Genomic DNA, 17,430 nt, shown 5'->3' on the forward strand with positions numbered 1-17,430 from the left:
CCAAAGATATAAGAGGAAGACTTTTCGATATTTTGTAAAGTTATGATGTTTGTGTTCCAACCAAAGACAACTTAAACAAGTATGGATAAAATTGTTTTTAATATATGTCTAATAAAAATGTGTAAATGTAGTTATATTTTCTAGTAGAACTGTTTTACGATCCCAAAAAGAAAAATACTTGCATGCATCTCTAGATGGTTGAACCATAGTTTATCTTTTTTTAATACAAAATATTAGAGGAAAGTGGATTAGTCCAACCAAAATATTACATGATTTTATATAAAAATAAAATAAAATAAACGTTTCTTTTCTCTCTCTTTTTTTTTTTTTTTACATGTTGGGATTGAAAAAAATGTAGCTTATGATGCATCTAAATATTGCTCCTCTAAATTGTTGTAGGTATAGTGTATGTGTCTCATCTTAAGAATGGTATGGTTGAATTTACTTTTTGTAATGTAATACTCAATTAAAAAAAAAATCAACGATAGGCGTGCAGCCTACTCTCCCTTTCTCTCACGAAAAAAATTTAATCATATTTTTTTAAAAATAAACAAATATTCAATTGACAATTTTTAATTTAGTGTAACAGAAGCCACAAATAGATTACTATCACACAAGCTACATCCAAATATTTTTTAAAACATATATGTTTTATAAACAAATAACGGAGAGGATAACTTTTTGGGTATAAATACTACTCTAGTTTATAGGATTCATACTTTTTCTCTACGTGAGTCCATAATCCTATCGTACTTGTTATTGTTATTTTTTAAAAAAATATTCACATTTTCACTATAAATTTTAAAAACATATATACTTACGCATTATGAAAATTATAATTATTATAAGAACTAAAATTTAACAAAAACTCAAAATATAGGAACCCAAAATAATACTTGCATGAGAAAAATGTCTCTCCCACCAAAGAGTAAATGAACAGAAAAAGACTTCCCTTATTGAACAACTTTTACCAAAGATTTAATTATATGGAGAGAAAAAAAGAACACTCCTCAAGTAGAGGAGTAAATTCACAACAACACAATGAAAATTGTGGTATACACATATGAGGTACAAATGACAACTTTTTCCAACAAGACAGCCCCAATCTTAGCCCTCCTCCCTCTCCATTCCTATCGTTATTAAATCGAAAATGAAAGATGAATGAACAAAATATAAACGGTAGAAAAATCAACAAAGAAAAATATATTATCAAAGTCAATAGGTAGAGGGATATAGAGCAATTTATAATTATAAGAGAGAAAAATACATAGCTCTTCTAAATCCTAAAGCCAAAATCGTATATAACATAAATACGAAAGCAAAAAATTTAGTGAGACTCTATGCTTGATCATTTGAAACGTTAGATAACATATTTAAGGCATTCCAAAACCTAACTTATATCTTAACATTTATTAAATTTCAATAAAGTGTATAGTAGGAGAATCAAATCATTAATGTTTAAGATATGGTAATTGATGTTTTATGCACGGAAGTGTATATACTTGATTAGATTAGAGTAAGAGTATTATTCGGGGATTGTGATTATATACTAAAGAATATAATACTCAATAATCCACCAATGTGTGTATATATATATAAATAAGTATGTGTATTAAAGAGTAAATGTATATATAAGATAAGAATAACATGTTGTCATAAATTGATGAGAGAAAGGCCCAAGAAATCATGCATATGAGAGAGGGAGAAAGAGAGATATATAGAGAGAGGGAAAAGGACATGTCTTGGGGTTGCAAAGAAAGGTAGAATTATGAAGAGGCAGTTGAGGAAGAATAATTGCAAAACGAGTGTCAAAGCCAGACTGGTTTGCAGAAATACTCCCCCAAAAATATCTTTAAAGTTGCCATTTCTGACCAAATACACTAATTCAGGTTGACACTTCTTACCACTCCCAAATCCCACCCCTTAACAGATGTCAAATTACCTTTTTTCCCTTTTTCCCTTTCTTTTCTCTTTTCTATAGACAAATATTATTGGGAAGAAGAAGAAGAAGAAGAAGAATCTAAATAATAACTTTATTAGGTTAAGAATATAATCCATATGAGTGGTAGAAATCTAAAGAAGATTTTCCCTACATATATATATATATATATAGAAGTGAAAAAGAAAATTTAATAAACAAAATTTAAACGTATAGTAGTGTGAGCCCCCCCCAAGCAAAAAGGATTTCCATTTCATGTGTATGTTGCTTTCAATATTCTATGGCTTTAGGTTACAACTCTTACTTTTAATTAAATACTCTCTATGTACAATTGATTTTTGGCTTTCTTTCTTTCTTCTTCTTTTCCCACTTGGGGCAAAAAAAAAAAAAAAAAACATTTCTTCAATTTGTTCTTCCTCTTCATAAAGAGGCAAATGCTAACTTTTAAAATGTACATTTGTTTATTGTTGTCATTGAAAATGATGCTTATTATATGTTCCTTTCAATTCAAAAGTTTTTGTTCTCTTCAACTATATATATATATATATATATATTTACAAGCTTTTTACTTTTGGGGGGTTTTTATTTTTTTAAGTTGGGAGATTATGGATTTATTGATTTTAGATTTGTACTTTAGAAGTACTCATAACATCTTGATTAATGTTATTGTGGATGTCTTTTTCATTTTTCTAACTTAGATGCCCTCTTTTTTTCTCATCTGGTACTTTTAAAATAAAATAGATGCTCTTCAAATATATGATTGGAAGATTATATTTAGCTCAAACACATTTAATATAAATATATATATGCATGCATCGATACTATTTCAACATAACTTAACTAGTCAAAATCATATATCCTCAACTAAGAGATACGTGATTCAAAATCTCTTATTTCTTTAATTATTATTGAATTAAAGAAAATAGTTCTAATTAAATCTTAAGGGGTGTGAATTAATGTTTTGATCTTAGAAGGAGAGTACAGTTTTGGATTTCATTTGCCGTAAGAAAATTTTAATACACAATAATTTTGAACAAAGAATGAGAATTTTTGTAGTAAAAAAATTAACCTTAGTTAAAATAAAAATAAAAATAACAAGTGGAAAATGCCATTTAACGGTAAACGGTAAATTTTGAGAAGAGAAGAGAGAAAGTTGACAGTAAAATGGGATAGAGAGAAAGATATATTCAGATAGATGTAAAGGTAGGAGAAGGAAAGCAAAGGGAGCTTGAAGGGTAATTATAATGTCTCAACCAAAGTAAAGGATGAAAGAGACATTGCATCACTTGTACTTTGTTACCTCTCACTTAGAGAGAGAGAGAAAGAGAGAGAGTTTATGACAAGAGAGAGACTCATGAGTGAGAAGAAAATTAAAAACAAAATTATTTGATGACTCGTTTTAGTTAAACTGTTTTTTTAAGGTGAGTTTAGTTCAACGGTAACTTCACATAACCCTCCATTCTAGAGGTAGAAAGTCGTTCAATCTCTCATCCTTACAAACTACTCTCTTCTAACATTTTACCAAAATCCAACACAGCGAAGGACAATAACTCTCAAACGTGAGTAGTGAATCACATTGTGACAGTCACATTAAACCGCTTCCTTGTCCATGAAATAATTATATATGTAAAAAGAGGATAGGGATGTGGGTTTTTTTGGCCATTCGTGTAGGGTTTATACATGCATTATATGTATATATTGTTTTTGGAAGAGAGAGGACCACACTTTTCTTTTCTTTTATATTTCTCAGATCTGTGTGCAAAGAGCTGATATAAAACACCCAACAAAGCTATAAAGAGCCAACACCAACTACCAGTATGCTGGTCCTTGAGAGAGAATTCAAACTTCAAAACTATACTTTTTTACACACAAAAAAATACAGTTCTAGACACACACACAAAAAGAAATTTAGGAATTACCAACCAAACTTAGATATGTTTTTCATAATGCTCATTTCTTTCTGTATATCAATCACCTAGCTACCCCCTTTTACATTTTCTTATAAATTAATTAATTAAAACTACATTTTCATATTCAATGTGTCTAGTGACTGATGGACACTACATGCATCTAATATATATATGTGTATACGTATACACCAATGACATCTACGCGTTAAAGACGTCATCCTATATCAAGATGTTTCGTTTGAAAATGATTGTTTAAGATCCTATAGATAATTTAAAACGTATAAACTTAGTTCAAATTAATTTTACTAGATGTTTAGTTGATAGGACATAATTAATCGATTGTTATTTTAAAAATATTTAATATGTGTGATCATTTCGGACTATTTTATCATGATTGTTGAACTAAATTAAAGAAATAAATAAAACAATATTGTTAATGTTTGTTTGTTGGGAAAATATGAGTTCCAAATCTCACTAAGTCTTCTGTAAAGGACATATCTATTGAAATTACTTTTAAAATGCTAAGAGAATAGTATGATTGCTTTAATTTTGATATAATTAATAAAATTTATCATAATTCATCGATTTTTTTTCCTTTAATTAGTGATGTAATATATGTATTCTACGTACAAACTTTTGTGTGTTTAAACCTCTATTAGCTTAAACCTTGGAATATGATTAGTGATTTACTTAAAAATATCAAAGAACTCAAAACTAACCCAAAGTTGTAAAAAATATTACTTTTGCTCGATATTTGTTTTTGAAAAAGTATTGTAATTTGAATCTAGAACTCTTATATTTGGGGGGTGCCAGTTGAGTTAAACTCGTATTAATTTTTGGTTAAAAATTTTAAAAGTATAATCAAACGAGTTATCTTTTATTTTCTAACTTCTTATCTTATAATATGTTAGCTAATAAATTGTTCTCTTTTTCATGACAAAGTAGTTCTTTCTTTTCTCTTTAGAAAATAAGGCTGTTGTTTAATTTATGGTAGTTATTGGTCTTTTTCAATTACTTTTGAGATATTATCTTTATTTCATAAATTTTTTTTAGATTTACTTTTTTCTTAGAATTTGGCTCGAATACTCGAATTTAAATTTCAAAGACCGTAACATAAAGAAATTGTTTATGAATCTTTTTTAAAAATAACATGAACATCTAGGACTTTTCAAGTGGTCACCTAATTTAATATTTTCTGTTCCAATAAATTTAACTTTAAATTTTTTATGAGATCCGGTACATTAGTGCTTGTAGGATCACACTTAGTACGAATAATCTTTTTTAAGAAAACAAAATATATAAATAAATATCAAACACATCCCTCCTATGAGTTTCTTTTTTTAATTCACTTATGTGGGGCTGTTTTTTCTTTTAAAAAAAGATTTAGACAATCAATTTAATCCTTTTTTTTTTCTTTTTCTTTTTTGGTTCGGACAAGATAGAAATTTTAATTTAGACAATTTAAAGAAGTCTTAATTAATATCTTAACCAATCGAAATTGTTAACATTAATCATTATTAGTTTCCAATTTACATTGAGATATATAATCAATAATAGTTGATTTTTCTACCAAGTTCAGTATGAAAGTAATTAAGGTAATCTTTCTTAATCAGACACATTATTGGTTGGTTAATCACACAAGCATTATCCAGCTTTTATATTAATTAATAAGAAGAAGCTGCCTTTCGCTATCTCAAATAATTAATTAAAGACAATGAGTTAATTAGTGTTGATTAATAATGGGTGACACTACATGATGTCATTAAATCTTAGCACGTTTTGATAGATTTTCTTTTAACTTGCAAAGCAATTATTTTGAGAAAACTAATTTCAATTCTATCCATTTGTAAACCATTGGAAATGTGAGTAATAATGTTCAAATTAACCATTAAATAGTACTGTGTAAAAATTTATAGAATTAATTAACAAATATTTAGCTTTAATGTTTTTACAAAGCTCTATTTAGTAGTTAATTTGTAGATTACTCACATTATTGTATTCCAATGGTTTACAAGTTGATGTAATTGAAAAAAAAAATTATAAAATTTTAGTTAATTAAATTATGTTAAAGGTAGTTAACTAATTTTTATATTAATGGCTTAATTAGTTAGTGTAATCAATATATAGTTGTTAATAATATTCTATTTGCTTTGAATGGTAGGATGTCAAAATATTATTTTTTAAAATGATATGATATATTTCTTCTCCAAAAATAGTAATTGTCAGAAGATATATATTAAAGCTGCTTCTTCTTTTAGGTTCATAAGCTTCAACATAGGATTTGTTTTTTAACCAAAGAAAGTAAGATCATAATTTTCACCCTTTTATGGTAATAATTTTGTTGGATTTAAATCATTATGATATACCCACCTGATCTTTTTGGGTAAAAAAAAAAAAAGTAGATAATTCAATTATATTAATCTTTCTAATATATTTAGGCTAAAATAATTATTTATTTATTTTCTTGACCCTTCCCCAAAATCATAAATTAAACATATTCATTTAATGGATCAAATCATAGGGTCCATCATACTTTAAACTTATAACCTACATATTTTTACTTTTTTAATACAATAAAATTATATTGGGTTTATAAATATTTGAGTTTTTTACTTCAAAAAGAAACCAACAATACACGTAAATAAGTCTACCTTAATTTTTGAAATTTAAACTCTTATCCAAAAAGTCCCAAGAATAGCATCAATAAAGTTGAAATGAAACATTTTTTTGCCTTGAAGCTAGAAATAATAAAGTCACAAATTAAATTAAATTTCAATTACTTTCTAAATGTAGGATTGGATCATATTATGAATTAGAATTTTGATAAATACATGTGTATTTTTTTAAGAAAAAAAAATTATAACCATGGAAAATATACAAATAAATAAATAAAACTTAAATCCACAAGATAAACAAAGTTCACATATCAAACTTAAGTTGGGATTGGTCAAAAAAAAAAAACTTTGTGAGTCAGAAACCCTAAAAGTATAACCCTAAAAAATGACAGTTCAAGTAAAGTTTTTTTTTTCCTAATTAAAGAAGAGAGTAAATAAGAAGAGGAGAGAAGGGTTGTGGGTGAGAGAGAGAAGGGGGAAAAAAAAGTTTCCACATCAAACAAAAAAATAAGGAAGCCAAGATGGTACTTTGAGAAGCCAAAGCCTCTGTGATCATAACTTGTGGGCTTGTCAGGGTTCACTCTCAGATGGGTCATCCCCCAATACACACTCACACCCTTTATAGACCCCACACACATTTCTCCCCCACCTTCCCTCTCTTCTCCCATTACAAAACTCGACTCAGACTCAACTTCATTCTTTATCACTATATTCTCTTCCTTTTCTTTCTTCTTCTTCTTCTTCTTCTGCCGTAACCGATTGATATTAATTCTCTCCTCGGTGGCGGCATAGGTTTTTCAAAACCCCACGGCCCCAACACCACCATATACACTTTCATGGACAAGAGTACCAGTGAACGAGAGACTCATGATTTCATGAACGTCGAGTCTTTCTCTCAACTTCCCTTCATCCGTCCTGCACCAAAAGAAAAGGGCATTAGGCTTTTCGGGATAGAATTTGGAAGTCGAAACGCTGCTACCGTCTCCGCTTCTTCCATTGAGGAATCAGAGTCGGGTGAAACTGTTATTGCATGCGAAGATGCGAAAGAAAACAACAACGATGGCAACAACAACAACGGCGGAGAAAGTAGCCGGAGATTTGAATGTCATTACTGTTGTAGAAATTTCCCTACTTCTCAAGCCTTAGGAGGACACCAAAATGCTCACAAAAGAGAGCGCCAACATGCAAAAAGGGCTCACCTTCAGTCTAACGCAGCCGCTATGGTTCATGGAATTGGACCCTTTTCAGATGCGGCTCATGTCTATGGCCTCATGAACTACCAACGCCTAGGCGCTACTCACCTTAATAATTACCCTTCTTGGAATAGAAATTCGCCAGCAGCAACGGCTGCTGCTGCTGCTGCTACAAGATTTTACGGTAGCTCTGGTGGGCAGTATTCGTCGGCAGCAACCGCGACGCCTATAAACGGGAGCCCGTTGGCGATGTGGAGAATCTCGGCCGTTCAAAATAGTAATGTACCGTCATCGTTTGGCGGTCGGGAGCGGTCGTCTCTACACCCGTTGCCGTTGTTTTCCGGAGATGAGATGATGAAAGGCGCTGGTGGTGGTGGTGGCACCGCCGTCAGTGCCGGTGGGTCCGGCGGGTCTCATCAGACTGGCCGGTTTGTTTACGAGGCAAAAACAGCGGACCAAGTGAGTTTGGATCTTCATCTGTAATAATTTAATTAATTGACAAATTTCTAAATTGACATGAATTTTCCTATAGAGATGATGGAAATTTTTTCATCTTCTTTTATATGCATTTGCAAAAGAGAGAAAAAAAAGAAAAAAAAAAGAGAGACAAAATTCCGGCCGCTGGAGACGGATTTAATAAAACACTAATCGATCAAATATTTGTTTCTTCAAATTCTCTCTTGTAAAATTTAAATTTTGCTTTTTTATTATTTTATTTACTTATTTTTCTCTTATCCATATCTTTCTCATCTCTCTTTGAATTTCAGCCAACCAAAAAAAAAATATATGACATTAAATATTGTTTTGAAAATAAAATTATTTGAGGTTTCTTGGAGTTCTTGTTTTTAAATTATGGCCATATAATGTGTTACTCCATAAATTCTCTAGAAGTTGGAGATTAATAATTATCATACAATTTTCTTTCATGAGTTTTTTCTTCTTTTTTTTTTTTGCAGAAACCAATTTTGTGTTCCTTTTGAGTTTAATTTTACATAAGAATTAAGCATGGAGAGTTGGAATCTGTTGAAAATTTGTTGGATTCCTTTGTGGGAATCAAATAGAAGAAAATCAAGACAGATCTATGAAAGAGTATTTTCCTAACTTAAAAGAAATTAAGACATGGCCAATTCAAGTACAATGTGCCTCTTTTTTCTTTTTAATTTCTTCTTCTCCATCTTTTTTTTCCCCTTTCCTCTAAATTTCCTTCATGTCTACATCTCTTTCTCACATAGAGGAAACTGAGGAAGAAACTAAAAAAAATTGAAAAAGAAAATAAAAACATCGTTATTTATTTTAGTTCAACCAAATATTACAAAAATAAGGATGATACCAACATTTAAGTAAGTAGATTGTTTTTTTATTAGTCGAAAAATGTTAGTAGTACGAATTGGATCAAAAACCTCACATGGCTAGTAAAATTCTGATTTAGCACATTGGTCTATTTTTCCCCTCAAACTAAATGTAATTGAATTTATTTAACTATACCTAAACAAAAACAACAAGTACGACCTTAAAAATTTAAAAAAAAAATGTTCAAACTTTCTTTTTTTTTTCATTTTTAACATGAAGCAAATATTGAAATATCCAATTGGGTTAAGCTTTCAAAGGACTCCATTAAATAAGTATTTTTACATTCTAATTTAAAAGAATTACAAAAAGAAAATTTTGCGTTTTTTAAAAAATTAAAATTAAAAACCTATGTACATATCGAAGTAGCCCAATCAAAGTGAAAGTTGAACAGTTGAAAAAATAAGGATTGTAGGTGTCTTCAATTTAATTTCCTCTCTCTTAGGTCAGATAGAACAATAAATTATTGTGGCCAACCCTCTTTTATTTCTTTAATATTTGAGAGGTTTCATCCAATATCTTTTGAGCCCACAAAGACCTGATATATAAACTTATTATCATTGGCCCTCTCCAAAATTAAATAAAACAATAATAATAATAATAATAATAATAATAATAATAATAACAAAAGTTGACTTGTCCACAAACTGATCTCTTACTTTCAATCTCACTGGATTATTTTCTCTTTAACATTCAACCTAATAAACACTTGGTATAACAGTGCTAATCATGATGGTCAACACCTAAGTTTTAATTTATTTCATCATTTAATTTGTAAAACAAAACACTAAATGCAAACTGATCTTTTAGTAACACATAAATGGTTAGAAGGTAAAGTTTTGTGTTTGTCGGCCTTTAAGAAAATTTTCTGAATTGGCTCTTGCACACATGAATGTTATTTGCTAACATGGGGCCACTTACTTACTTGACAAACTATGTCATTTGTAGAGAACAGTGTGGCCAACTGAAAGCCACTAGTTTTCGAAGTCGGGACTGAAAAGAAAGGAAGGGGGGGGGGGGGGGGGGGGGGGGGGGCAACAGAAAAAGAAAAGGAAAGGAAAGAAAGGAATCTACATGAATGTGTTTGAATGGAAGAAGGGAAGAAGAGGCATAAGCTTTGAAGTGAATGGTACATTTGGATATGTAGATCATGTGGGGTTTTTGGAGAGCTAAAGAGGGGGGACCGTAGCCCAAGCTGATAGCTTAGCAAAGATATTGGAATATATGGGTTTGCAGTGATGTTAGATTGGAAATTTTGAGGTAGTGGGCATCGTTCGTGGTATTTTTAATTATTTTCAACTCACTCAATTGTCTAATTATAGTTTAATTTTATTTAAAAGAAAATAAGTGTAGTACTTATGTGGTGTAGTCGAAGCGATGCTCGAAAAAGATAGGTGTTGTTTTGGACACACATAAGTATATTATTGTTTAAAAGAAAAGGAAAAAAGTTGATTATTGGTAAGTTGAATGATGGAAAGGATTCTATACAATTGAGAAGCTGGCATGGGTCACTTCTAAGTGTACATGTTTCTTAAAAACACACATATTTGTCAACAAGGATCACTTTTAAGTAGTAGCGAACACGAATCTAACTATAACGATACGACTCGAAACGTTCCCTACCTATACTTTTTTCTTTTCAAGAGAGATCTAGTGATAGTGGGATATAAGTTGGTCTAAGATTCTATTATACTATATCTATGGTATATTATTTATGCATTTATTTTTATAAAATATGAACAAAAACACGTACGGTGATAACTATTTCTACTTCATTAATTTCTTGATTGTTAAAACAGAAAATTATTAAAAAGGATAGAAGAAGAAGTTAAGGGGCTTAAAAATGGCAAAAACAAGGTTGAATGAAAGAGAGAGAAAAAAAGGGAGGGGGGAAAAAGGTAAAAGAGTGTCCTGAATTTGGCCTCTACGAGGTCTCTTTTTGAAACAACATGTGAACGTGTATGGTAGTTAGGTTCTGCCATCTTTGGTTTTCCATCTTTTGTACTGCTGCTTTTGTGTTGAGAGAGACTCTCTCTCTCTCCCTCTCCCTCTCTAACAACATAAGGAAAACAAATCGAACATCTAGTTTTGAAGTTGAAGGTACGAACTAGCATCACTTCAATTAAGTTAAAGATAGAAATTTAATTTCTTTTATGGAGGTAAAATAGAATTAGACATTGTGTTAGTTGAGTTACGTAAAATAATTGATTAAGTGGGAAAGAGAATTGAAAAACAATGAAAAGTGAAATGAAGATTCAAATGAGAACTATAGATGGTAGGGAAAGAGGAGGCAAATTTTAAAAGAAATAGAGAGAGAATGACACTATGTACAAAAGATGAGTTTTATCTTTGGAGGTAGCATGGAGGGCCATGGTTTAAATTCTCATATCTTCCTTTTTTTTCAACAAATTTAATCAATCAAACCCTAATGTGTGTCCCATTGTACTTATTAAAGCCACCCAACAAACAAACCCTAACCCTATTGATCAACTAAATCATTTATAATGCTCATACTTCTTATAAGATCTAAGTTAGTCTACATTTTAGGAGGGACAATAATAATTTAATTTACCTCCATAAATTATAAAATGCATGATTATAATTGATATACTCGGACAATTTTCCAAAGATATCCTATATAATCGCATATAACAAACACTCTTTCCAACTACCTAAAAAACAGTAACTGTTTCTTAAGATACAATTAATATATGAAGTTTTTCGATTCATGAAAATAGTATATATGTTTACTAATAAATCCTATTGTTTTTTTTCACCAATTAGTTTTAATTTTAGGAAAATGCTATTGTCGTAATTATGATGTGTCTTCTATTATTTTTAATTGGAAGGTTTTTCTCTAAGCTCTTTTTAACATTTTTCGAAAATTTCATCGTTTCATATCCAAATAAATAAATATATATAATTATTTTTTGCAATTATATATCCAAATACTTTAATATATTTCTTGTAAGCTATATATTGACAATAACATTAATTACTTAATTGACCAAAACTAGAGAGATCGTCATACACCATAGTGCATTTGATATGTAACTTTAAATCATATAAATATTTCCTTTAAAAATGCATAAAAATAATTGCTCCATCAACTCATTAATTTCTTCAAATATTGACTGCAATATCCTCATATATCTTAGGTATTTAATTTTACATTATTATGCACATGAGTTAAATGTCCTAAAAAAATGTCTATAAATCCGATGAACTTTCAAGAATATAAGAAATATCTTTCAATATCTTAATTTCAATATAAGTCTAGCTTAGCAATATGGTAACAGTTACTATTCTATAGCAAGGTGTAAATTCATATAGCAATATTTTTTAACTTTCAAACACATTTGTTAATTTAGTATTATGTCAATCTATATTTCAACTGTTTTAAAATCGAAAAAATAACAAAAAAAAAAAATACTTGTTAGTACATGAACATAACTAGCAATGCACACATGTAAGAATTTCAATTCACTAGTGGTAAAAAGAATTGTGCATTTAATTTTAGGTGAGTAGTAATTAATAATGGAAGAAATTACTCGAAAAGGAGAGTGATAAGAATAAAGCAATGTGTGTGTGTATATATATATATACACACACACTCATATATATATATTTACAAAAACATTGATGATTGCTTACTTTTTGAGGACAAAGTGTCTGTGGTGCTAACAAATGCACAGTATAACTTTCAATGAAGCCCTTTTTCCTCTTTCATATTGCACAGACCAAACCATACTTCACTTTTCTTTTTTTCTTCTTCTTTTTTTTTTTTTTTTTTACTTTCATCTTTTTTTTTCTTAAACCTCTGACTCTGTCATTTCATTTTATCAATCAAATGAAAAAAAAATAATCCAATAATTTCGAGTTGAATTTGGTACTCACTGTTCCACTCAAAGAAAAGAAAGAAAGAAAGAAAGAAAGAAGATGATCAATTGATCTTTATTATTCATATTGAATTTGACTTTTGTTAAAAGAAAATAATGTGAGAGAATAAATCTACTTAATTAAGCTTATAAACAATTCTTTTATTTCTAAATATGAGGGTAGGAAAGAGTATATATGTGTTAGTTAAAAAGAGTAAAGTCTCAATTTTTTATAAAATCATTTAGATAATTAAAGATTTTGACTTTAGAGCATGGATCTAAAAGTTATTAGTCTCCCTTGTTGATTTTATATGTTTAAATTTTTATTCCTTGAATCGTAATGCCCTCGATCAAAATCTTTTGAATTAAACTCTAAAATTTAAAATTTCGGTCTCCACGAAAATGTTGTCGTCTCAATTTTACAAAAAAAATATCATTAAAAATATGATAGAATGGGAATGAAGATAGAAAAAATTTAATTTAAAAAATATATATTTAGATTAATAGTAAATAAATATTTTACATTTTTTTCAACGAGTTAAAATATTTATCGTTTATATATACATTAGTAACATTTTGTTGATACTTTGATGTTATATAGAACTTTTTATGATATAATGAAAATCTCGAACACGCGTCTTTTATGGACATAGGAATTTCTATGAATATGTAGAAATATTGGTGAAAAATGTCAACCTGTCAAAAAAAGTTTTATAAAAGTAGAATCGATTCTAATTTATAACAAAAAAGTGGAAAGTCTCTTTTTTAAAAATAAGAGTTTACCACCTTTAAGAGATAGTACGACTATTTGTTTGAACCAATAACTTTCTAACGTGAAGCTAAGTTTGATGTTACACATATCTCCAAAAGAAGTTATAGGAATGGTCTTATGAATAACCTAATATCAATTACTTCATAAGGTAAGTAATATTTTATGTACTTAATTAACTGAGTTAAAGTGCATTTGGGCATCGAAGTGCACTCAACACAGCAAGTACTCTTGTGCATGTCATCGACCTCCAACCATGTCTCCAAACTAGAAGAGTGGGTCAAAGTGGAAGAGTGTAAAAGCCTTCATGCAAGTCTCCTATGCCTAACTTGTTTCAAAGTACAATGAGTAAATCCTGCTTCAAACTAAAGTTCATGAACTAACATGTTATTCTCACGAGAGTTTAAGAATTAAAAGTTGTCATACCAAATACTTGCTTCCTTATACTCCTTGAACTAAAAAAGGGGGCTTGTGCATATGCCTCCACTCCAACATTGTGTTAAGAATGAACTATTCATGAACTATACACCATGTTTTGAAATGCTTTACATAAATCAAATCAAATCTAGAAGAGTCTTATTAGGTTTGACAGGGCGATCGCTTCTAGAGAACTAAAAATTAGTTAATTTCCATTTGTTTTTCATCCATGTTTAAGCCTACAATTGGGCTTGGGCCAATTCCCTCACAAATTGTTGGGAAATGGATCGTGTTCATCTTTTGGTTATTCACAAATTTTGCGACCGAGTATACATGCATGTAACCCAGTTTTCAAAACCATTGTTCTCACTTACCTCTATGTATACATTTGCTCTTATATAGTTTGAACTCTTCCAAAATACTAAACTCGTGACATAATATTTATAAGCCCTATGGTAAGCATAGCATAACAATATAACGATATTTGAATGTACAATTTCACCTATGGTCAAAAAAAGTTCAAATCTTCATACCTCACATTTGTTGTAGTGAAAGAAACAAAGTTAGTAAAAAGCTAGAAATTGAACAAGTTTCGAACTCAAAAGAAAGTAGGAATGATGTCAAAAGAAAAAATGTATAAACACTCAGCAAGAAACGTACGTCCTCTTTGTCTTTCAGCTAGTCAATATTATTCCTCTCAAAGAGCTAGGGTCAAACAGTTCTTGAAAAGGGGGGTAAAAAGGGAAGGGAAACAGGGCATAAGTAATTCTCAAGACCTCCCCTTTCTTTGTGTTAAAAATATGAATGAACATCTGTTTCTTAACTGTAAAAGATTATCAATTTGTTGATTGTTTGTGTAATTTTTTTGGTTAAGATGCTTATGAACTCTTTCATTAATCAACCAGATATTCATCTCCATGATCAATTCCAAGAAATGTTAAGTTCGTAAACAAAATTATTACATCCTAGATGGTCAACTCTTTTCATTGTCAAAAATTGAAATCCAATCGAAGAATGGTGAACTCAAAGATGTATCATCTTAAGGGGTCATGTTAAAGATCCAACGTTAAAAAAGAATTAAGGGACCTCCCAATCTATATAGCATATAGATAAGTGACTCTATATTGTCAATTAGTTTCACGATGAAACTCATCTTATTTAATATAGGATCAAAGTTCATAAGGCATTCCGTTTAAAAAAAATAAAATAAAATCTGACTCAAAAAAGGGTGAACCAAAATATGCATCATCTTCCAGAGGTATATTTAGGATCCTACTTCAGAGATGGACTTCACAATATTTATAAGATAGATAGATAGATTGCTCCTCCATTGTCAATGGATTTTGAGATGAAAATTCATGTTATCTGTATAACCTTTGACAAGTAATTTATATTTCAAAAAAGAAAGTAGACAGTGACAATAGAGACTTACGAGCGAAAACAGCTATATTATAAGCTAATTTTAAAACAAAAAACTAAAAGGAGACAATGTAAACTCATTCTTAGAGGTATTAACTTTACCACTCATAAGCTGATCAATCCAATTTCAGGTATTCAGTGCACCTAGTCAATCAAACCAATAATGATTTATGGATCAGTGTGTTGTCCTACAAGTATAAGAACCTCGTAGTTATTGCCAAAAGACAAGATTGAAACGAGCCCTGCAAATGAAAGAAAGCAAAGTCAAGAAACTAATTGAAACCAATCAGAGTCACTGCCACCACCACTTACTGGCTGTACTCGAAAGCATAGATAGCCCTCCCCTTTTTCTTGCTGTGCCAATTGGTGCCCCCCTCCCCCCCCCCCCCCCCCCCCCCCAACACACACGGCTCAAATAAAATGTACCAAAAGTGAAGTGGGAAACTGTCTGCCCAGGGACACAAGACAAGATATGGCTTAATTTACGAGTGGATACTGTGGCACTTTGTGAATTTTAAGGTACCTCGATTGCTGGAAAGGAGACAACCAACCAGCCAGGCCCTTCCTTCCTTCACAGCAAATATGGAAAGAGGAGATTAGGGATTAGGCTTTGAATCCTGAACCGCAGGATTCTCTCTTATACATCAGTGGAATTTAATTCTAGAAGAGAGACAGATAACATCATGTTCCAGGTTCAACAACAATTATAGCACTATCTTATCTAGAGTCTAGGCAAGCCAGCTCAAAGGGTACTAAAACCAACAGGAAAATTTCTGAAATTTCAATCTTTCTTTTGGAAAAGAAAGCCAGAAATAATTCCATTCAAGTATGTAAAAGAATAGCTTAAAGGCCAGAGTAGAGTGAACCCTGCCCAAAACCTACAAAATGAAAGTGGAATGATCATAAAATAAATATTGTGATTACACAAGCGTGTTATGTGGATAGAGCACTACCAAGAAGCAGAAGGTTGTACAAAATTACAAAAAGATTCAAAAGGAGGGGTCTTGTGTTCAAAAGTCCGAAGGTTTGTTTCCTGCTAGCTTGTGTTGCTGTTAAAAGCCAATCAGCAAAGGGGAAATTCAAACTTTATAAAATTACAATCATAATTCTCCATCTAGAATCAGAGAAGAATTTGGGCAGTCCCTTGTTCTTATATGTAACGTTAAGGCATTCTTCATATAGTTCCTTCTTGATGCAATTCAATAGCTACTTGCATGAGCAGAAGTCCTACGTTGGATGTAAGAACCTCATTTGGGCAAAAATAAGAAACCACCTTATGGCAATTCATTGATTACCTTTAACCAAATTACCAGTTACTCTTGCTTATTTCAGCACAAATCCTAAAAACTAATGGGGGAAGTGTTTGTTTTCTGTAAACATCAAGGAGGGGAGGGATTGCCTTCAATGAACTACTACACAACAGATATCACATTACTGCTGTAAAGTTTTCGTTGTTATCAGCAAAGTTATACAAAATTCTCAACAATATTCCTTGTTAGTTGAAAGTCGCACAACCCTAATAACGTTATTACTTGGATATTATACTGCAAAACAGAGACTCTCTGCAATTTACATACATTGGTAGGTGTCTTCACAAAAGCAAAAACAAATTAGACGTTCTAAATGACTAAATCTACAGCCAAAGATGACTTTGCAAAATTTCCATCAGGAAAAAAAGAATAGGAAAATAAAAAAGAAGATTCCTTGCTTGAAATTATGCCACCTGTGAAATCACTGAGTGCTTGCTTGCTGAGTTTGGGATGTGTGATTGTCTTCAATTCTTCGAGTGAGAAGTGAAACTCCATAATGGGAAGCACTTGAGGTGGCATAGTAGGATGTTACAGTGAGTTGAGTAAATCTTGGAAGAACAAAACCTGCAGATTGTATGTCAACAGACAATTATATTCACCTTCAGCAACACTAAGACCTATGGTTAGTGGATG

The 17,430-nt window shown here is 30.6% G+C and overlaps 2 protein-coding genes across 3 annotated transcripts in view; one reads left to right on the forward strand and one right to left on the reverse strand.

Moving 5' to 3' along the window:
• LOC103486742 (uncharacterized) overlaps window positions 1–17,430 on the reverse strand; it is a 35,150-nt gene that overhangs the window by 13,116 nt on the left and 4,604 nt on the right. The window contains exon 6 of one of the 2 annotated variants that reach the window (XM_008444795.3): window positions 16,898–17,361. The exons of the other annotated variant lie outside the window; for it this stretch is intronic. Coding sequence (XP_008443017.2) covers window positions 17,219–17,361 — 143 coding nt within the window. The 3' untranslated portion in view covers window positions 16,898–17,218. Of the gene's footprint in view, window positions 1–16,897; window positions 17,362–17,430 lie in introns of those variants that run through there. 2 annotated transcript variants of the gene reach the window in all.
• LOC103486743 (zinc finger protein 8-like) lies at window positions 7,034–8,330 on the forward strand. Its single transcript, XM_008444796.3, has one exon. It carries the CDS (start codon window positions 7,301–7,303, stop codon window positions 8,138–8,140), a length of 840 nt encoding a protein of 279 aa, XP_008443018.1. The 5' UTR covers window positions 7,034–7,300; the 3' UTR covers window positions 8,141–8,330.

Source organism: Cucumis melo, chromosome 4, assembly GCF_025177605.1.
Source record: "Cucumis melo cultivar AY chromosome 4, USDA_Cmelo_AY_1.0, whole genome shotgun sequence".
NCBI classification, from domain to species: domain Eukaryota; kingdom Viridiplantae; phylum Streptophyta; class Magnoliopsida; order Cucurbitales; family Cucurbitaceae; genus Cucumis; species Cucumis melo.

Coding starts and splice junctions, on each gene's coding strand:
- LOC103486743 (XM_008444796.3), top strand. CDS start 7,301: ATGGACAAGAGTACCAGTGAACGAGAGACTCATGATTTCATGAACGTC.